The sequence below is a fragment of the Taudactylus pleione genome, unplaced genomic scaffold, assembly GCF_031769625.1.
Source record: "Taudactylus pleione unplaced genomic scaffold, aTauple2 ptg000690l, whole genome shotgun sequence".
Taxonomy (NCBI): domain Eukaryota; kingdom Metazoa; phylum Chordata; class Amphibia; order Anura; family Myobatrachidae; genus Taudactylus; species Taudactylus pleione.
In genome coordinates, this window is record NW_028285092.1 from 63,745 (window position 1) to 86,655 (window position 22,911).

Consider the following 22,911-nt stretch of genomic DNA (forward strand, 5'->3'; position numbering starts at 1 on the left):
GCACTGTCAGCTGCTGCCTGGCGCCGCTGGGGAGGTGAGCTCGCGAGTGCTGCCGGCGGGGACCTCTTGGGAGTCCTCCCAGTGGCCAATCTCTCTGCCACCCGGCCGGACTGCAGGTCAGTGGCGTCGCCGCGTCACAAAGGGGGTGCGGACCCACCAGGGTGTCACCCTCCGAGGGGTGACACCAAGGTGCAGTTTCAGTGAGAGGAGCAGAGTGCTGCACTGTAATTTTAAGTGCAGCACTCGGCTCCTGACACCGTGAGGGAGCCGGCACACTACACAGCCCGCATCTCCTCCACCCCCGGTAATAAACTCACTGTTGCATGGGGTTTGGGCCGCGTGGCCACGCCCCTTGTCCACGCCCCTCACCAGGTGACACCTGCACTGTTATCAGCCGCTGCCTCCTCCATCCAGTGTCCCGGAGAGCTCTCCCACTTCCTGTGTGTGCTCTACTGTCCTATCCCCTGCCCACCGGCACATGCAGCCACAGGAAGCAAGCATTCATCAGCTACACAGTGCACACAGACAGACGGTGCTGCCTAGACTCTGCCCAACAGCACTGCTGCCCTTCTACACTGTACCTAGGTAAGTGCAAATGGTGTCAGTGTTTACAGTGCCTTGTTCTGTCACTTATCGCCTTCCTTATGTGACACCCCCGAGGAGTATCACACTTAAACAGTATACTGGACATGTGTGTCATTCTGCGCCCTATAATTACTACCCACAGACCTTCAACCTGTGTCTCTATCTGTCCCCCTCTGTCCTTCACTCTTTGCCTCTGTCTCCCTTTGCCCATCACTCTTTGCCTCTCCCTGTCACCTTCTGGCTCTCTCCATCACCCTCTACCCTTCACTTTCAGCCTCTCCCTGTCACCCTCTGCCCATCACTCTTTGCCTCTCCCTGTCACCCTCTGCCTCGCCGTAACTCTCAGCCTCTCCGTCACCCTCTGCCCATTACTCTTTGCCTCTCGCTGATACCCTCTGCTTTACTGCCACCCTCTGCCTCTCAGTCACCCTCTGCCCATCACTCTTTGCCTCTCCCTGTCACCTTTTGCCTCACCATCACCCTCACCCCGGCAAACTCTGCCCATCACTCTTTGCCTCTCTCTATCAACCTCTGAGTCTTCTGTTCACTCTCTCCCCATCAATCACTGCCTGACACACCCCATGATATGCGTGCCCATGCTAATTTTTTTCTGCACGCCCTCGACTCATCACTGCTGACGCGTTGCTTCTGGTTGCACCACTGCTGCAACTTCTACATTTGCCATACCCCCACTTCAAAATTCTCACTTCGACCACTGGATTATACAAAATAGGTATGTGTGGTAAATGAGGCAATAACTTCAGGAAATGCCAACTAAAAGCACACTTCTTTTTTATAAATAGATAGAGATATATATATATCTATCTCTCTATCTATATTTTCATTTACCTTCAGGACAATTTTCTTCATTTCCTCATCAGGAGATTGGAATTCCCTGATCAAAATCAACATCACTTCTCTGGTATAGTAGTTTGCATATTCAGCATCCATCAAGGGAATAAGATAACCAATAGCTTTTAAAAATGCAGCAAGACCCTGTTAAGTACAAGATCAAATTTATAAAAGGTTCCATATTACTTGAAGAAAATAGCACAAATATTTAAGTATCATACATACCTTCCCCCTGTGCTGACGAATACCTTTCCACAGAGGTTTCAGCACAGAATCAAAGGATTCTATACCATAAGGAGTCGCTGCTTCAGCTAGAGCAGCAATAGCCAAAGCACTGATGGTACGAACCTTCTGCTGCTCATCAACCAATCCTAAAAACATGTGCAAACACATTAAAGTCGTAAAGGGCTACTATGTTTTTTATGCAGTTTTATGGAAAAGCAATAGATAGCCATGATAACGCAATGGATTTGTAATGCAAGTCTTACAGTATTTAATCTCATTAATTTGCCAAGAGTATGAAAATACTGTAAGGGACTACAATCAGCAAAATAATTCTTTAATCAATTGTATACATTAGTACAGAAAAAGTGAATAAATAATACCTCTACCTGGGTGGTGATCTATTTTTGAGGTTCAATATCCCCCAGCTGCAAGGCATTATTTAATGTAATTTATACAAACATACACACACAGGCCTGATGACATTCTGGGATTAGATTGATCATGCAATTGGCTCAACGTGAACCTCGTGGCAACCTCTTCCTCCAGGTAAACCCAGCTATAAAATCTAGCACTAAAATTATTAAAATGCTGCAGGATTTATATACCCTTTAACAGTTTCAACACATTTGTTACCAGTTAAAAAAAAATTGTTTCAAAACAAAATGCTAGCAATATTTAAGACATAAAATCCTAACACTATTGTAGTCTCAGTTAAGACAGTGTTGATAAAAAAATGTTTTTAAAAATCGTCACAAAATTTTTGCATATCAAAATTTGTTTATAGTAGCAAATATTGACAGAACTTACTTTATTTACAGAAAAAACTTCACTGCTCATTTTATAAATAAAAATTGTTGTGGAACAAGTTCGGTGCAATAAAAAGGTGAATATTTAATGATCATCTTCTCAAAGTAAGGAATCATTTCTAATTGTATTCAACATGTAGACTTGTTTTGGGATACAGTAAACTTTATTTTCAAATATAAATAATGTGTAGGCAGAAGCATGAAAATGTTTTACATTGAATAATGTCACCATTTAAGTCTGTCTAGAAGTTACATAATGTAGCCACACGAAAACATACTGAAGAAAACTTACTGGCATACTTTTAATACGAAGTCTTGTGCTACCCACACCAGAAGGAAAAAACAAACACATGTATTTGGTAAGATTATTTTATACCAAATACATTGAGGAGAGATGGATTCCAATGTTAGGACATCAGGCTGGATGCTACACAATAACTTAAGTAAATGGTAAACACTTCAAATAAATGAAGGTATGTAATGGATATACGAACAATACCTGAAGTGACAGATTAGCTGCAGTACATTGGGGGGCCAAATGTAATATTGCAGTGGTTCCCAAACTTTTTTGAATCACGGCACCAAAACCCATGGAACCCCTAAGTTTAAGAAGTAAATTGTGCTTACCCATCATCCTTAGGTTCAGTTATGTGATGGTGGACAGGTTTGCATTTCTGTTCGTCCACATATTTACATTACATTGACCATAAATAATATGATTTGGTGCTGGACCACCAACCTGAGGCACCCCTGCAAGTGTCCTGAGGCACCCTAGGGTGCCACGGAACACAGTTTGGGAACCACTGTAACAGGGTGAGAGTTTAGAAAATGTAAGAGTTTAGGTGCACACACACGTAACGTTTTTTTGAACGATTTAACTATAACGACGTAGTTATCATTCAATTGTTGAAAAAATCATTCAGTATCTGAGTTATAACAATGAACTATTATCGTTCATGCACGTTCCAGTTTGTAGTTCATTCTGACTGACCAAATGAACGATTTTCATTAAGGGAAGTTACAAAAATCGTTGATTACGCTTTAAAAAAATCTGGCAGATAATCTGACAGAAAATTGCTCATAAAATCGTTGCTAACAAAATCGTTGCAGCTTTAAGCAGTAAAACTGAAAATACATTGATCGAGTTGTATTTTCAAAACAGGAAACACCTGGAGAGTTAAAATCTTGAGTTTTTTTTTAGTCTGAAACACAGCAAGTTTGCCAATGTAATAAAGTCACAGAACATGCAGAGTTTAAAAATGTGAGTTCTCTCTCCTAGTTTCTAAACTCTCACCCTATTACAATTGGCCCTGGGTGTTCAAATACACAAAATGTATTTGTGTATACAGGAATTGGAGAAATGTCAGGTTTACATTTGAAGAGATTGTATCTCTTCTGTATGTTAAGCATATCTACCTAATTAGCATCTAATGTTTTACTACTGTCCACTTGTTCTTATCGGATTTTATCTGTGATACCGCATTATTCACAATAAACATAGTATTTTCTCTTTGAAAAGTGTTTGGATTTATAATTTTTAAATATTTGAAACATTCTCCATAGTAGTATGAAATCTTGGTCAATGCACTTCAAACAATCTAACACATGATATCATGCAATTTACAAGTCTTACCATGTTCAATAATTTCCACCAAACTCCTCAGATGTGGCAAAATGGCACATCCCATGAGAATAGCAATTTGCTGTACAATCTTAATACCAGTATGACGAGCTTGCCATGATTTTTTACTTTTGCATACAGCTTTCAAGAAAGGAAGCAAAGAAGGAATGCCAAGAGCAGATGCAACAACTGCAAAAGCTCTGGCTGTTGTGTTACGGACATATTCATCCATGTTGTCGATATCTGGTCTCATGGTTGAAATCATTGTGGCTAAACCAGCAGCCTAAAAATAAAGAAAACATGCGTTTAAGATGGAAAATGGTCAAATAAATGAAAGACTGAATTCTGAATAATGATATTTTCCATTTTTGGAACCTCTATCCAGGTAAAATGTTCTGCTTTTGCTTTACTTACATTATACAAACGGAGTTGTCCGTACCCAACAAATGGGCAGAGACAGGATGAGAGTCGCTGATGGGAGAGCATTGAACAAAAGCACACTGGAGGCAGTGAAAGTGTTAGGAAGTGGTTAGAGTGAACTGCTCCTAAGGGAGAGCTGCCACAGTTGCATACCTTGCTGGGTATCTAGTATGAAAACCAAACATGGGAGATTGACTCCAAGGAAGAGACTTTACGGTGAATAAAAATCATATTTCCTTTTTCATCCATCTGGAGGATGCCTTACATCTGGGATATACCAAAGTAAGCAAAATATTTGGAAGCGGCGAAATTGTGAAAGTGTTTACGGATGACCAGGTAGCTGTTTGGCAGAGTTGCTCAACCGAGACACCATGACGTAAAGTAAAAACACAAGTATATTGACCTTCAAAATGTGCGCATAAGCAGCCTTAATTAGTGCTGACCAGTCAAATGGGTGTCACCCCAACCATTGCCCATGCAGCAAGATAAGAACAAATTTAGACTGGGATGCACAGGAAAAGGCACTGGTATATCCAATATGTTTTGAATGAGAGAATGAAATATAAATAAATATATTATATATTAATATATATATATTTATATTAGTTTAGGGCGCTCCACACAAAGAAAAGTTGCTTCCACCTATTCACATCAAAATCATCCTCCCAAAGATCAAAGAATAAACAAGTGACAAAATAGATACCTTTACACGCTTCATTACCTGTATTTTAGTGTAAGTGAGGTACGTCACCTTTGCGAAATACACTAGATATCAACTATACTTCACAAGTCAGAGATACTACTAATCTGTAGGAGCTTTAGTTCTTGTCCTATTAAAAGATACCTTTATGGAAAAATCACTTCCCTGTACTCAGTGAGTGGGGGTATGCTTGAATTTTTCTCGCATAGATGCATAAATTGTGAAAGAAACAATTTGATTCTATGTTTTTCTTCAGTTTTTAATTTATCTTCATTTATTTATTTGTTTGCATAAACCCTTTGTGAATCCAACAAACATTGAGGACGTGCCAAACAGTATACAGAATCCTTGTCTATATTGAAAAGATAAGTATACATATATATCTGATACATACATTCACTCCAAGGTGACTAGAATTTTAGCGCCCTGACTCATATCATATCTATTTTTCCACTTGTATATCCAATATGTGTTAAATACAATCCAGTTGTATACAAAAACATAAGATACAATATGTCCCTTTTATGGAGAAATTTGTTGGTATTTGTCCTTCCTTCCTCCTCTCAAATTCGACTAATTGTATCCAAGTTCATAAAATAAGAATATTGTATCTTCTGTTTTTGTATACATCTGGTACATCAAACACCACCAACAGGTAATCCATACGCCTCAGAGATGCAGTACGGTTCAGGTAAATGCATAACACACGTACCACATCCAACAGTGTTAAAGAAGAAGCTTCACTAGTCACTGAATCCTGGTGAAAAGCTGGAAGGACAATATCATGGGTAATGTGGAAAGCTGATACCACCTTTGTCAGAAAGGAAGGTTTAGTGTGTAACACTATCCTATCCTCATGAAAAAAAATAAGCAGAGCTTTGCAGGAAAGATACCCTTCTGGCCGAGGTAATGACCAAAAGGAAAACAACCTTCAGAGTGAGATATCGCAATTCTACAAATTCCAAAGGCTCGAATGGTACCTCCAAAACTAAATTCAAGTCCGAAGGAGGAACCAGTGAGGCATAAGTAAGGAGGCCGTATGCCAAGAACCCCCTGCAAGAAGGTCTGAACTTCTGGCATGGTGGCCAATTTCCTTTGAAAGGATAGATAAGGCCGAAATTGGTCCCTTAAGAGGACAATCTCAGACCCTTAACCAATCCCTCTAGCAGAAAAAAAAACAAGAGGCGAGACACTCTGAACCTTTCAGGTTTGAACTTTTACTGTTCACACCAGGAAATATATATCTTCCATATCCGATGATAAATCAGGGAAGTAACTGGTTTGCAAGCCTGTATCATGGTTTTCACCACAGATTCTGAAAACCCTTTGGCCCTCAAAATATTGGATTCAAGAACCATGCCGTAAAAGCCAAGCGTTGCAAATTGGGGTGACGGCATGGACCTTCAAGCAACAGATCTGTACGTAGAGGCAGACTATATAGAACATCTGCCAACATGGTCCGAAGAATTGTGTACCAATGACGGCGCAGCCAGCCTGGAGCCACCATTATGACCGGCCATGCCACCAGTTGAATCAGTCGATTTACCCTTGGGAACATTACAAGAAGAGGAAAAATGTAACCCAGCTGCAACACCCAAGGTGCTGTCATGGCATCCAGAGATGGCCGAGGATCCCAGGATTGAGATCCGTACCTTGGAAGCTTCTTGTTGAGAGGAGAAGCCATCACATCTAAGTCTGGAGATCCCCATCTGGCAACTATTTCTGCAAACACTTCCTGGTGTAATTCCCATTCCCCTGGGTGCACACTGTGGCAACTTAAAAAGCCCACCTCCCAGTTGTCCACCCCCAAAATGTGTATTGCTGAAATAGCTGGAATCCAATTTACCGCCCAATGAAGGATGTAGGAAACTTCCATCATTGCTAGCCAGCTGTGTGTACCTCCCTGCTTGTTTAAGTAAGCAACTGCTGTGGCATTGTCAGAATGGATTCGTACAGGTAAATTCTTTAGATAACATTGAGCCTGTTAGGCAGGGATATATGGTGACAATGGTCCAGTCTTTTACTGACAATTGACAACTCTTGCCTCCTGCAGCCACAACCGGAAAGACTGCCAGGTCTGCAGTTCTTATTCTGGATTGCATGTTCTGGATCTTTGCCTGCGGAAGAAATACTCTGACACTGAGTGTCGAAGAGAAAACCCAATAATACCATTCTCCGAGATGGAATTAAATTTGATTTGGGAAAGATAATGATCCAGCCGAATCCCTCGAGCATGTCTGAGGTAATCTGAAGAGGTTGTTGCAATAGAGCTATTGAGTGAGCCCTTAACAACAAATTGCCCAGATAAGCCAACACATGTATTCCCCCCACTCCTGAGTAGGGAGATCATGTGTGCCATAACTTTTTAAATACTCTGGGAGCGGTGGCCAAACCAAATGGCAGAGCCTGGAACTGAAAATGCCGATGTTCCCTGCAAACCGCAGAAGATGCGGATGACCCCTCCATATAGGAATATGGAGGAAGGAATCCTTGATATCTATGGGAGCCAGAAAAGCCTCTTCCACTATACAAATGACTGACCTTATTGACAATCTTGAATCTTTCCAAGTGAAGATGAGCATTTAACCACCTGAGGTTGAGACGAAACTATCCATCTGGTTTGTCTACTAAGAAAAGACTGGAGTAGAACCCCAGGCCTTGCTGTAGTAACGGAACCGGAAAGATTACTCCGGAGTTGGAAAGTGCAGAAACTGCTTGCATAAGAGCCGCCTTTCTACAACCCTCCACAGGGGGAAAAAAAATTAGATATGGCAAGCTTACCTTTGTTATCTCCCTTTCTTCGAAGTCCATAGGGTCCAGAGGGAGTCCTTGGGGTATAGCTGGATTCAGATCCTGGGCACCACGCAGTTAAAAGCTTTGCTCCCAGGATGCACTGGGACCATCCTCCTCTATACCCCGAGCCACAGGCACCTCAGTTGGTAAGTAGCCAAGGCCAGAGTAGTAAAATAGAGAGAAGGAAGACTGGAACGCTCGAGGACCACTCACAGAAAGGGAGACTGAAAACCGGTGACCAGTACTAGAGCCCATATGAAGCCCGGTGCGTCAGGGCGGGTGCCCTGTGGACCCTATGGACTTCGAAGGAAGATAAAGGTAAGTTCTTATCATATGTCATTTTCTTCTTCAGGGTCCATAGGCTCCACAGGGAGACCTTGGGGATGTCCCAAAACAGTCCTTCTGAGGGTGGGGACGCTCATGCATTGAGAGGAGAATTCGGCGCCCAAAGGAAGCATCCTGAAAGGCGAAAGTGTCAAATGCATAGAACCTCAGAAAGGTATGAATGGAAGAACACGTGGCCGCCTTACAGAGCTGAACAGCCGAGATGCCATGGCGAGCTGCCCATGAGGGGCCCACAGAGAGTAGAATGAGCTTTAAAAGAAGCCGGAACAGGCAGGCCTGCCTGTGTGTAAGCCTCTGAGATAGTCATACGAAGCCATCTAGCCAAAGTTTGTTTGTTGGCTGGCCATCCCCTCTTGCAAAAACCAAAGAGCACAAATAAGTAGTCAAGATTTCCGAAGGGAACTGGTCCGGTCCACATAAACCCTAAGAGCACGGACCACTTCCAAGGAGGCCTCACGAGAGGTCAGGCGACTGAAAGTCCGAGAGGTCAGGCGACAAAGTCCGGAACAATAATTTTCTGATTAATGTGGAAATTAGAAACCACTTTAGGCAGAAACTCAGGGCGAGTGCGAAGCACAGCCCTGTCCTGGTAAAATATCAGAAAGGGAGGACGACAGGAGAGTGACACTCTCCTGGCAGATAAGTCTTAGCCATTAACCACTTTATTTCCACCGAATCAAGTGGTTCAAATGGAGGGCGCGAAGAACTACTGCCAAGTCCCAAGGAGCCACCGGAGGGACAAAGGGAGGTTGAATCCGGAGAAGACCCTGGAAAAAGGTGCGGATATCTGGGAGAGGAGCTATCCTTCTTTGGAACCACACAGACAGTGCAGAGACATGCATTTTCAATGAGGCCAGGCGGAGGCAGAGGTCCAACCAGATTGAAAGAATGCTAATATTCTAGATATACGAAACACCGGAGGGTCGTAATCCCTAGTGCGACACCAGTGAAAATATGTATGCCACACACTGTGCTAGAACCTGGCTGAGGCAGGTTTACGTGCTCGAAGCATTGTGCTGATGACAGAGCTAGAGAAACCCTTGGACCTTAAGATGGATGTCTCAAGAGCCACGCCGTCAAAGACAGACGACCCAAGTCTGTAAAGCCAAGGACCTTGAGACAAGTCCGGACGTTGAGGCAGTAGGAACGGAGTTTCGATGGAGAGACTCCGAAGACCTGAGTACCAATGACATCTAGACCAAGCTGAAGCCACCAGCAGGACCGTTTCCTCCATCCTGTTTGAACTTCCGAAGAACCTGAGGAAGCAGGGATATCGGAGGAAATAGGTAAGAAAAATGGAAGGTCCACTGTACTGACAGAGCATCCACTAAGCTTGCTTCGGCATCTCTGGTCCTGGACCCATACACTGGTAACTTGTGATGGGATGCCATGAGGTCCACTTCTGGAAGGTCTCATTTGTCCACTAGGAGTTGAAACACCTCTTGGTGAAGAGACCATTCCCCTGGATGCACGTCGTGACGGCTGAGGAAGTCTGCTTCCAAATTGAGGACTCCCGGAATGAGCACTGCAGAGATGGTCGGGAGGTGACACTCTGCCCAAGTCAGGATGCGTGACACTTCTGTCATGGCTGCCTGACTTCGAGTGCCTCCTTGATGGTTGATGTACACCACCGTGGTGGCGTTGTCAGACTGAACCTGTACGGCCTTTCAGTGAAGAACGTGACTTGACAGCCCGAAGCCCCAAAATGTTTACTGGAAGGATTGCTTCGTTCGCTGTCAAACAGCCCTAAAATGAGAGTGGGCCAGTCACCGCACCCCAACCCTGGAGACTGGCATCCGTTAGAAGAACCCAGTCCGGGTTCCAAAAGACGAGACCCTTGGTGGCTACAAACAACTCATCTCACCAAGACAGGCGCACCTCCAGAGAAAGCACCAGCGTCTGAGTCCTGATCAGGGGATGTAACCTGTTCCACTTGGAGGGGCCTGGAATGGAACTGGGTATATTCCACCATGTCGAATGTGGACACCATGGATCCCAGAACCTGCATCACTAAGTGAACCGACACTCGCGACTACGCAGGCAACTGCTTACCCGCAGTTGTACAGAGGAGATATTTTCTGGAGTTAGAAAAGTCCTCTGCTGATGAGAATCCAGAAAGGCTCCCAAATGAACCATCCTCTGTGAGGGAATTAGGGAGGGCTTTTTCCAATTGATCAGTCACTCGTGCGCCTGCACAAGTGATCGTCAGGTGCAGATGCAGATGAAGTACTTCCGGAGAGCCTGCCAACAAGAGGAGGTCGTTGAGGTATGGGAGGAGTCGTATACCCAGACTCCGTAGGTGGGCTGTCATGACAGCCATAATCTTGGTAAATACCCTTGGAGCCGCTGAGAGGCCAAAGGGCAGCGACTGAAACTGGAAGTGTTGTTGCAGTATAGCAAAGCACAGATAACACTGGTGGGAAGGCGCTATGGGGACATGTAGGTATGCATCCTAAATGTCCAGTGATACCATGTAATCTCCAGGTTCCATTGCCGGCATTATGGATCGCAAAGTTTCCATCCTCAACCTGGGCACCCTGAGGAACCTGTTCAGAGATTTTAGGTTGAGGATAGGCCGATGAGACCCATTTGGTATTTGAACCAGAAACAGTAGAGTAGTAACCAGTTCCACACAGAGATAGTGGAACTAGAACAATAAGCCCTGCTTTTAGCAAAGACTCTATGGCTTCCTGAACCTGCAAGGCCTTGGTCTTATCCAGAGGGGAGCTCGTGCAGAAAAACTGGTTGGGAGGCCTTTGACGGAAAGAGAGGGTGTACTCCTGAGAGACCACTTCTTTTACCCAGGCGTCCTTGGTGGAGTGACACCAGTACTGGGCGAACTGAAGAAGTCGGCCTCCCACCCTGGGATCCCCCAGAGGTAGGCCCATCCCATCAGGCTGAGGGTTTATCCTCTGACTTAGAAGCAGGGCGGCTGGCGCTCCAGGCCTGTTTGTTTCTTAGGCTTAGAGGTCGACTTGGCAGCTGATTCTCTAGGGAAAGACTGACCCTTGGGCTTCCCTTGAGAACAAAAGGACAACGTTCTAGTCTTTGAAGGTGCAGATGTGGATGGCAGAAAAGCTGACTTAGATTTCGCCAGAGTGTCTACAATTTTGTCCAGGTCTGGGCCAAACAATATCTCCCCATTGAAGGGCAAGGCCTCCAGGCCCTTTTTGGAATCAGCATCCGCCCTCCAGGAGCGTAACCACAAAGAATGGCGAGAAGACACGGCTGCGGCCGAGACTCTGGAGGTCAGTAGGTTGGAATCCAAAGCGCCTCATCAATATAGGTGGCTGCATCCCTCATGTGGCCCACTAAAGACCTTTGAGTCTCAGGGGCCGCCTCTGGAAAGGTGTCTTCAAGCACATTTGCTCAGCTCTCAATGGCCTTGGCCACCCACGAGATAGCCATGGACGGACGGGCCACAGCTCCTGAGAGAGAATAAATAGATTTCAGGCACGTCTCCACTTTCCTGTCCGTAGAATCCTTCAGGGAAGAAATGGAAGGCATAGGCAGTGTAGTACTCTTAATTAGGAGAGTAACATGAGATTCCCACTTTTTGCAATGACCCTCAGGGAACGGATAACATGCTTTTGCGGTTGATACCTCTTACCAGGTGATTGCCAGGCCTCCGCCATGTGGTCTGCCAGCTGGTCAGAGGAGACAAAGGGGGTGGGGGGGAGGTGGTCGGCAGGACTCTGGCAACGATTGGACAAGGACGACTGCTGTGATTTGCTAGGGAGACGCTGAGGACTGTTATTGGCTGCTGTGGTGCAGCACACAGGTCAGTGACTCACAGTGCGTCCTGCGGGACCCGCACATTTTTAAAAAGTGAGTCCCTCACTGCTTTAGCGCGTATTTTGCGAACACTGCTAACTAAAAGCTAGGACCTAGCCAATGCCTTACTGCAAAGGCACTTAAAAGTAGACTGAGCTTACAGTGGGAGGGGTTCTATAGGAGGTGGGAACCAGTTTTCAGCTAGTGTCCGACTCCACCCTTCCATGCATAACCCAGATGTAAGGCATCCCCCAGATGGTTAAAAAAGGAATATTTTTCTCAAAACTCTTTAAAGGTGTAACCTGCTACACAGCAATGTGAGAACATGAAATGCATCTAACATAAGATTTGTTAAAGTTATCCCTAATTGCAGTGGTGCAATCTGTTGAGGTCAAAAAAAATAAAACACAGCCACATTAGCATTCTGGATTTACAGACTGTCCAAAATTCAAATCAAAATGGTCCACAGCACTCCACTAGACAGCAACAACCGGGCTCTGATCTGTCTGTAGAGAGCAGGACAAGAAACACACTTGTCTAAAGGTGCACATCCACTAGGCGATTTTAATGAGCGACTGAACGATTACGACATCGTAATCGTTCAATCGCTCATTAATCATGCACAAATCGTGCACTATAATGTCGGAAACAACCAGCGATCCGCGCTCCCGCTGGTAGTTTCCGACATCAATCACCTGATCATGGCGGTCAATCTGTCGATAACAACAGATTGGCCATGTTCAGGGATGAGGGAGGGTGGCTGCACTGAACGACAAATCGTTAGTGTAGGCACTACAGGGAATGGGGAACTGCTGTACGATTACAATGTTGTAATCGTACGGTCGTTACCCCATCGCCTAGTGAATGTGCACCTTAAGGAGTATGGTTTGAAGATCTATGCACTGTTGTATCAAGCCAAGAATTTATATGATCGTTGACCAGTAATTAAACTCCAAACTCTAAAAAAGACAACCCACCCAACCCAAAAATAAACAAGCCAAAAACAGATTATTAACCAGTGTTAGCAATGCTCTCAAAGCAATGGTGGCTGCTTGGTAACTGAGAATGCACAGAAGATAATAAAAAAAACAAGATGCATTGTAAAAGTCACTTAAAAAAAAAAAAAAACACGGGTGCAATATGAATTACCTTGGCCAAGTTGGATATAATTTCTCTTCCTTCTACTCTGGCATAATAATCTTCATCAATCAGCAAGGGCTCAATAACCACAAGAATCTTCATTAAAACAAATAAAATCAGGTAAAATGTTTAATTTTTTTTATTTTTTAGTTACATTTTTGCACATAGTATGATAACCTTAAGAAATACTTCAATAGATAACTGGACCGTTTTCCAGTTTTATTTAGCTAATTTTATTTTAATTTAGACCATTATAGGGTACAATGGAACATTGAGATATATAAAGGCTCAGGCAGCAGTTTAGGTACTTTACTACATCTTGTACAATTTTGTAAAATTCTTTATATCAAAGTGTAACTATATCCTCTTTGACAGATTTTCTTATTTCATTGCAGGCATCTATTATAGAAATACCAATGCTGTCTGGAATACACTGATTTTCTAGGTATATTGTCTTAAATTAATATCTGTAAACTCCAGAGTGACATAAGATCTGACAATATATAATTATATAATCTCCTAGATTCATGGGATGATGTTTAGGCTCTATTTGTTTGTATTAGAATGTTATGACTTGTATCTGGTGTGGGTGAGGTTTTTGGGGGTGGGTGCAATCAGTGACTACACATGTTATGCTTTACTATATACTCAGTAGGTTACAAGGCTGCATAGGTTTTTATTTCAAAGTGGGTTTTTTTTCAAAGTGGGACTACATGTACAGCATAATTTAAAAAGAGTTAGACAGGAGTTAAACAGGAGGAAGACAGGAGGACAAAATTTTAAAAGAACACTCTAACTTGGAAAAAATTGCAAAGGACTTTCTAAGCTTCTGGATAGTCTGCAACTCAGCCACCAGCTTTCATTATAACCTGAACACACCTTTTGCTAACACCCTGTTTCAGCATTGCAAGCAACTATCTGCTTGCTGAACATTTAATTCTTGTATGTTTGTAATTCTACTCTACACTGTTTAAATCATTTGAGTACCACTGTCAATTTATCTCTATACCACTGTAGTATCTACCATTGTTTCACACCTATACCTTTTTTTTTTTATAATCATACTTTATACAAATTCTAAAGTCCTGCAACTTTAACAGCTCTAAACTCATTTTGTTTATAATAGACTATAGTAGTTGTGCCTTTACATCTTCCAGCACTGTTCTTCCTTCTATCTGATTTTGACATTTGAACTGTACTGCTCCTGTATCTCAGACTCATTACTACTGACTCCCCCCAACTGCCTCATCTACACTATGGGCCTGATTCAGAGCCGGACGCTCTGACCAGAGCGCTCGCTCTGAATCAGGGCCCTCCTCCATGAAAATGGAGCGTCCTCCTGGACGCTCGTATAGCTGTGGGTGACAATGATGATGGTCGCGATGGTCAAGACCATTGCGACCATCGGGCTTGCGACGGAGACCCCGCGGTAGGGTCTCGCTGCCGCAAGCCCTGGAGTGCTTTTGGCTCTATCAGAGCCAAAATCACTCCCACTGACATCACTAGTGATGTCAGTAGGGCCGGCTTCAGACGGTAGGCGTTCCCATGGGAACGCCTCCGTCTGGCCGCCACGCCCACCAAAGGGGGCGTGCTGTCAATCAACATCGACAGCACGCCCCCTTTGGTGCGAGACCCGGAGCGACAGCTTGGCTGTCGCAGTCCGGGTCTCGCGCATGCGCACAACGGAGCTCCCTCCGTCGTGCGCATGCGCAGTGGGGCAACATCAACCCGTTTGCGAGCGTCCTTTGCTCGCAAACGGGTCTGAATGACCCCCTATGTCTCTTTTCTTTTACTCCTCCCTCACTCAGCAACTACATTATTTTCTCCCCTACCACCAGTTTTCACCTCTTTTCTCCATCCATAGTCCCCTCTACCTTCTCCTTCCCGTCCTCTGTCTCTCTTCATCACATATAGGGCCTCATTCAGAGGCGGTCGGAGGATGCAAGCGGTCGCTCAGAAACTGTTGCGGTCGTTAGGCAGTGGGTTAACACCCACAGCTCTAACGACCGCTCCGGTGATGGTCGCGATGGTCAGGGACCATCGCGACTTACGACGAGACCCTAGGGTAGGGTCTCACTTGTCGTAAGCCCCGGAGAGCTTCTGGCTCTGTCTGAGCCGGAAGCTCTCCACTGACATCACTAGTGATGTCAGGTTCCCATGGGAACGCCTCCGTTTGGGCTGCCACCCCCCCGGCCCGCCTTCCAAACAGGGCGAGCTGTCAATCAACATCGACAGCTCGCCCCCTTTGGAAGGAGACCCGCTACGACCGGCGCTGTCGGTCGTAGCGGGTCTCACGCATGCGCACGACGGCGCCGGCTTGCGCATGCTCTGTGGGGGGCCATCGACCCTGTCCGAGCGCATCGGCGCTAACGACCGGGTCCGAATGACCCCCATAATGCTGCCCATCCACTAGGCGACTAATCCTAGCGATGGAGTGATAACGACGGTTGTTATCGCTCGGTAATCGCCCGCAAATCGGGCAGTAAAAGGTTAAAATCGGTCAGCGATGCGCGCGCCCGCTGGTCATTTTTAACATCAATCAATCATCGCCCAAACATGACGGTCAACCTGACTACCGCTGTCAGGTTGCCATGTTCGGGGATGATTGATCTGCATACACTGAATATCTGAACCGTCAGTGTATGCACTTCACCCCGCGGGACACGACGGCGTCGTAATCGTGCCGTCGTCCCCGCATCGTGTAATGGATGGGCAGCTTAAGTCTCTCCACTGCATCTCCCACAACTCCAGTATTATTCACTTCTCTTCCACCATGGTCCTGCTGCACCACCACTAAACCCTGCACCCTCTCTTTTCTCCAAGTTACCTGTCCTCTCCCCCCCCCCCCCACACTAAACCTCCACCTTACCCACCACCTGCTGTCACCCTTCCTCATTCAGAGACCAGCCACACAGCCCCGCACTCCTTATCCCCCTGCTATAAATTAATATCACCTGCACACTACATCAACCCTAATAATCTCATTCGCCTCTCGCCTCTTAACTCTGTCCCTCTCTCCTGTTCCCTCTGGAAAGTCAGTTCTGTCTATAATAAACTGGTCCCCGTTCATGAGCGCTTTATCTGCAACGCCTTGGTTCTTCTTGCCATCACCAAACCCTGGATTTACCCATCTGACACCACTGCTCCTGCAGCCATCTCCTTTGGGGGCCTCACATTCTCACACACCCTGGCCTGGAGGTTCCCATGGTGGTGGTCTTGGGGGTCCTTCTATCCTTGGTTCACTCCTACCAACTCTTACCTTCTGAACCCTCCATCTCATTCCTTCCATTCGACACTCATGACATTTTCCTCTTCCAACTTCTTCGAGTAGCTGCCTTTTTTCGTCTCCCTGGCTCTTAATCTTCAAATGGGCTCTCAAGACCCATTTCTTCCTCAATGCTTTCCAGCACTCATCCTAACCCACTACTCTATGCTCCTTCCTCACTATCTAGCCCATCTGTGTCACCCGTTTGTCTGACCCTCCCCTTTAGAATGTAAGCTCTCGCGAGCAGGGCCCTCTTCCCTCACGTGCTTCTTCTTGCCTTACTTTTACTTTAATTTACAATGACACCTAAAACTTGGTTACTGACACCCTGCTGCTTAGTTAGGTGTTATTTGATTTATTCATTACCAGTTATTTGTATAGCGCACACATATTCCGCAGCGCTTTACAGAGAATATGCAGCATTGTTTATAAATACTGTATTTGTCATGCATTCTGTACTGTTAACTGTTGTCTTGTGTGCTCATTTGTTTCTGTACTTTGTAAGGCGCTGCGGAACCCTTGTAAATAAAGGATAATAATAATATAAATAAAAGGATAATAATAATAAATAATAATTTTACTCATAACGTCAGATAAAAGTACAAAAATCCTGTTCTCCATTACATCCTATTAAGTTGTGGTTCTCAACTCCTGCCTTCTAAGTACAATCATGCTTTCTGGTTTTCTTTAATCAGTACCAGCAAATTGGAGCCCATTAGATTTGGGCCTTAATGTATTTCACATACATGATTACCACCCGAGGTTTAAATGTTCCTTGAAGATTAAAAAAAAAAAAAAGCTTTCAAAGCAAAGGACATATTTCAAACTCTGTTAAAGTGTATGCTGTTAGCACTGTAATGGCAAATTTGACATACCTTGTGTACATATGGTCGGACCAAATCATCAAGCTTGTATAAGATTCGGTCAATAACTTTAACAAGTAAATGCCGTTCTTGGTCTTCAAGAGTTGGTGACATTAGCAAGGGCAAAATTTGATTGAACAGAGGCCCAGCTCCAAACTCACGGGATTTATCTGTAATTTGCCGCAGAGCCGCCTTTAAAAAAAAGTGAATAAAAATCAAGTTAATGAAAAGTAAATACAAAAAAATGTATCTACCCATTGAGTTAAATTATTATATATACAAATACATACCTTCCTCATTGGTGGTGTACCATTCTTTATTTTAAGCAGTAATTTCATTATTTTTCTCTCTTTTTGCTCTTCTGGGCTAAGCGTGGATTCATCAACATCAACCTAATTAAGACCAAGAAAAAAGACACATTATAAAGACCGTAAGATTTTCCCAGAAAATTTCCAAAGAGCACTGACAAAAGGGGGGGGGAGAGCAGCTTGTAACTACATCACATACAGTATAGTATAACAGTATTACCAGGAATTGTTTGCATTTTTTCTAGCAAGGCCTCAAACATATAATGGCATTGATAGCGGGTATTGAATGCATTCTATTTAAAAGTTAACTTACTGGGCATTGATCTAAAAAAATACAGCTTAAGCCGGGTACACATTAGACGATATGTTGCCCGATCCGGAGTATTGGAGCGACATATCGGCACATAGTCGGCGACATAGCAGGTACACGCTAGACTATGTGCGCTCCCGCGTCACCATCATCGCTGGTCGGACCTGCATGCAGGTCCATCAAGCGATATAGTTAGCGGGGGCCATGCTGCATGCCCCTGCTGTTGCTCCTGGCATCAGCAAGTGCGTACGCAGTTGCCGATGCCGGCACCCCGCCGCTTACTAGGCTGGTACACACTAGACATCTAGTCTGTACCGGCCTTTAGTGACGTGGGCACTGACAACTTCTGAGAAGTTTTAGCTCTTTGTTAATTTGATCGCATTCTATTTTATGCTTTTGATGGGCATTTCGTAACACCCATAAAGAAAATAAGGTAAAAAAAACAGTCAGCACTCCAATTAAAGCTCAAAAACTAACTTACCAGCAATTTATCAAAGTATTGTATATCATCTGGTTTAAGGAATGGAAGATTCCCAGAAGGTTGATCACTGACACTTTTCATTGTTCTGTCTTCAGTAGGCATATGAAACCCAGTCAAGCCACCCAAAGGTGTTGGTGTTGCTGTCAACTTACGAGCAGGTGTACGTATTGGAACATACCCAGCAGGAGGGGGGAGAACCTGCAAAAGTTATCATACAAAATAAATACAGGCTTTTTTACCATCCAAATATCTAGTTTCCTTTGACCTTTTCGTCATTGTAATCAGTGCATCAACTGAATGTCTATTTAATTGCATGAAGCTTAAAATTCAGTAAATACATTTTTCAAAAATGTTCAGTATGTAAATATGCAGTGTAGTAAATTCTGAGATGTGATCATGCAAAGAGCATTTTTAATGGGATGTTCTATTGCCTTCTAAATGGGATGTAGTCAAAGGGTGGACAATTAAAACGTCGACATCTAGAGTTATGTTGAGATTGTTAAAATGTCAACAGGTGAAATGTCGACACTGTCAGAATGTTAACATTAGAATTAGGCTGCAAATGAGAGTGCTAGGCTGCAGAAGGAAAGGGAGGGTTAGGGGAGAAATACTCACTAGAACTTCGGAGGATCACAGCTCTGACCCAGAAGTCACAGCTCTATGACCTGGAAGGTGCACTGGACTCGGGAGCAAGGTAAGTCATTGGTGGGTCACCAGGAAAAATATGTCCACATTCTAACATGTCAGCATTTCATCACTGCAGTGTTCTCCCCAGAAAATGTTGTCAGCCGGGTGGCATCAACTAGCAGCCAGATGGGGGCCTTCATGCAAAAAGGGGCTTTGCTTCTCATGGAGATGGCATGGCCACACAATAGTACCAACTCACATTATGACCACACAGTATGGCCCCTTTATTGCCCATTATGTACACAGTATAATCCCTTACTGCACATTATGCCCACACAGTACGGCCCCTTATTGCCCTTTGCAGCATTTACATGCCTCACACAGATGTGATTACACTTATCAGTAAATCACAGAAAGGCTGAGTGGTGTCTAAACAGTATAACCAGGTTATGCCGCCTGTAGCTGACCAAGCTGCACCATGTTTGCAAGCAATAAGTTGCACTTCAGTGAGTATGTGTGAATGGAAAGCTTGTCTAAAGCTGGGCATCCACTATAGACAAGCTGGATGCCCAGCTTGTCTAAAGCTGGGCATCCACTATACACTTATCTCTCAGATATCTGTCCAATCTGACTGGTTGGAATGAAAACCTGGTAATGTATGGAAGCAAATGACAGTAGATCATATGGCTTTAAACACTGAAAAAATGACAAAAGTTATTAAAATTGGTTAAAAATTTGTGTGTTTTAACCAATTTGTCTGAACAACCATTTTTGGCAATTTTCCAGAGTTTGTGAGCAAATGGCCGATTGTCATTTGCTCCCATACATTACCAGGTTTTCATTCCAAACAGCCACATTGGACAGATGTCTGTATAGTGGATGCCCAGCTTAAGCCTCCATGTTTGGAAGGGTCTGGCTGCGAGCATACTGGTGATACAGACAGACAGCCCCCTAGGTCTGGTACACAGACAGCCAGCTCACGGATCCCACCTCAGGCCGGTCAACTCCCTGGCCACCTGGGTTGAAATCTCTGAGAGGCCTCAGTACACGCTCTCCGCACGTTGCCTGCTCTCTGGCACCAGCGCTATGTCCCGCCCCCATCTATCACCTGATAGGAGCCTGCAGACGCCATTTGACTTCCCACAATGACTCTGGCTACTCCCGCAGTGGTGCCGTGTGGGTGCTGGGTGACTGGGGCGGTGGATAACACAAGTCTGGACTAATCGCAACGTAAGTGCCAGGCAGCAAGATAATTTTGTCAGACCACCCAATAAATAAAGCGTGAGGAGAACACTCCACAGTCTACATGATAAATGTTGACATGGTGAACGTCGACATTATAACCATTTTGAGTTTTAATGAGTAAATGAGTTTTATGAACACTTAGAATATAAATTTTGGCAATACTTTTACATCCTTGCTTAACAGTAACTATTTTTATCGGGTGAACTGTTATGAAGACCATTGTGTTATTGTCAGTTTATTTTTGGTTTACGTAGGTTGACATTATTGCCTAAAATTGATAATTAAATCGTAGCACTTCTGATATTTCAGCCCCGAAGACATCAATATTAATCATATACTAATCCTTATATTGCTTCCTCGCTACTAGTCATTACTCATGGATTATATCCCATTCCCCCAGTACAGACAGGTAGTTTTTCCCCTCAGGGACCGCCCACCTAGAGTATATAACCTTGCGCCCCCCTCCCCTTACCTCCCTTGCCTTTTTTTCCGGTCTCCAAGTAGGAAAGGTTTTTATTTTCTCCTGTGGCAGGGTGGCGCCGCAGGGAGAGGCTGGTGTGCGGTGGTAATTACTTCCGGAAGAAGCGTTACCGGCTATGAGCTGCCAGTCAGTTGCTGCAAGCTCAGTCTCAGGCCATCATTATCTATGGTGCCGTTCAGGTATGTGGCAGGTGATGTCCAAAAGTGCCGGTGACGCGGCCATCTCTGCGGGCAGTGCAGGAAGGTCTATGCATGCGCCCAGTCGGGTCAAAGGCTAAGGGCTTTAAAAGATGGCGCAGCGTACTTTAGCATTTGGAGCAGCTCTGGTGCCCTCCGCTCGAAACAGGGAAATGTCAGGATTGTCTGTTGCACTACAATCGAACTCAGCATAGTTAAATGGATAAAGAGCCTTCTCCCCAAAGGCCAGACGAGGTAAGTTCTCATAGAGAGCATGTTATTTATATGAGAGTTAGGGTATTTAGTAATTGAGTGCCATTTGATTCTGCTGTGTGCCTTCAGATTCAGAGACAAAGAAATTATGCAAGAAAAAAAGCATCTTAGAAAGACTATGTAGTTGCAAGGGTCAAAGATCTAGATCAAAGACTAGCCTGGATTTTGAATATGAGGCAATGTCACTGGAATTTGTCTCAGAGGAGGGATTGGAAAATCTCTAGTGCAGAAACAGGAGAAATAGAAGATTAGAGTTTTTAAGTTTAAATTGAAGGATAGCATGTTAAAACATATCCATAAATCTATGAACTATAAGGAAACTGGAGCAAGCCAGTGAGCAAGATATGCCACTTGGAGATAGGTCCAAAAGAAGTAGATTTTTTCCAGAGCATAAAGTGATGAAGGAAAAAGGACGATCATTCTGTCTCCCAACCTCTCTAAGGGTGCCCACACACAGAGCGATATTTTACCCGATCTGGCAGATTCCGACAAATTGGAATTACAGATCGTGTAAAATATGGCCAAATCCTGAGTAAATCGTGAGTCCCCACTCGCGATGACGATGCGATGCGCGTCCCCGCTAGTCGCACATCGCATCTTCAGACCTGCTGTGCAGTAGGGCAGATCTGACAATCTAGGAGGCGATGCACTGTGAAAATCTGGAGGCAGGAGAGATCGTTCGCAGATTGGACACCAAATTGTGTGCAGATCATGTGCAGAGCTGCCGGGGAGAGTTTCAAGGGAAATTGTACATAAATGGTACACATCGGCTGATCGTGAGCACATTGGTATGTGTGGGGGCACCCTAATGTTAAAGAGACCAGCAGTAAATTGTCAACTGAGCAAGCTAACCCCTTATAGCCTGTCGGCTGTGACACCTGTGGTGAAGACAATAAACCAGAGTTGGGACCACCCATCTCAGACTCTTTTCCCCGATGGGAAGACGTTAACTCACGAGACAGTTTAGACATAGCTCCTGCTAAGGTAGCCACCCAGGACGGAGTGTCAGCAACTACAGGGGCTGAACTTCCAGAATCACATAAAGCACCATGCTCTGAGTGAGCATGTGAAAATTTCTTCTTACATCTAGTGCAGGCAAAAACTTTATGGGAAGCATTTCCCTTGTCTGATGCAGTGCCCTTCCCTACCATCTGAGCACAAGGCTGAGGACCACAGGAGAGTATACAACACTCAAACACAGAATGCACCCAATGCAGCTGCAACAGTCAGTACACAGATGCACACTTGTATAGCTGAAAAACACTTACCAGACAGAAAATGTTTGTTAGAGAAAATACAGTGCAATACACAGAAATTAGATCATATGTATAAGGAGAGAGACAGCTGCAGCATGGGCTCCAAGGCAAACAAAGCAGTTATAGAGAAGGAGTGTAATTAATTGAAGTGTTCCACATGCATGCATACATACATAATCTAAACCTCTTCTGAGACAGCAGACATAGATGGGCCAATGAGGAACTTCTATGCAGAAGCAGAAGTCCCCAGCGCACAATCTGAGTGGGGGTGCAGGATTGGCCGCACCACCGCTTAGCTCCATCCCAAGTCCAAGACCAACTGAATTCAATAAGCGTTCTAGCGATAAAAATGGCATGCAACTTCT

General features: G+C 44.5%; 1 protein-coding gene across 2 annotated transcripts in view; it reads right to left on the reverse strand.

Moving 5' to 3' along the window:
• Positions 1 to 22,911, reverse strand: part of SF3B1 (splicing factor 3b subunit 1) — a 117,588-nt gene that overhangs the window by 42,299 nt on the left and 52,378 nt on the right. For both annotated transcript variants that reach the window (XM_088456248.1, XM_088456249.1), the window contains 7 exons: positions 18,489 to 18,686; positions 17,680 to 17,781; positions 17,402 to 17,581; positions 13,271 to 13,357; positions 4,102 to 4,372; positions 1,663 to 1,808; positions 1,435 to 1,581 (listed from right to left, as the gene is read on the reverse strand). In XM_088456248.1, the coding sequence (XP_088312374.1) occupies positions 1,435 to 1,581; positions 1,663 to 1,808; positions 4,102 to 4,372; positions 13,271 to 13,357; positions 17,402 to 17,581; positions 17,680 to 17,781; positions 18,489 to 18,686 (1,131 nt within the window). The remainder of the gene's footprint in view (positions 1 to 1,434; positions 1,582 to 1,662; positions 1,809 to 4,101; positions 4,373 to 13,270; positions 13,358 to 17,401; positions 17,582 to 17,679; positions 17,782 to 18,488; positions 18,687 to 22,911) is intronic.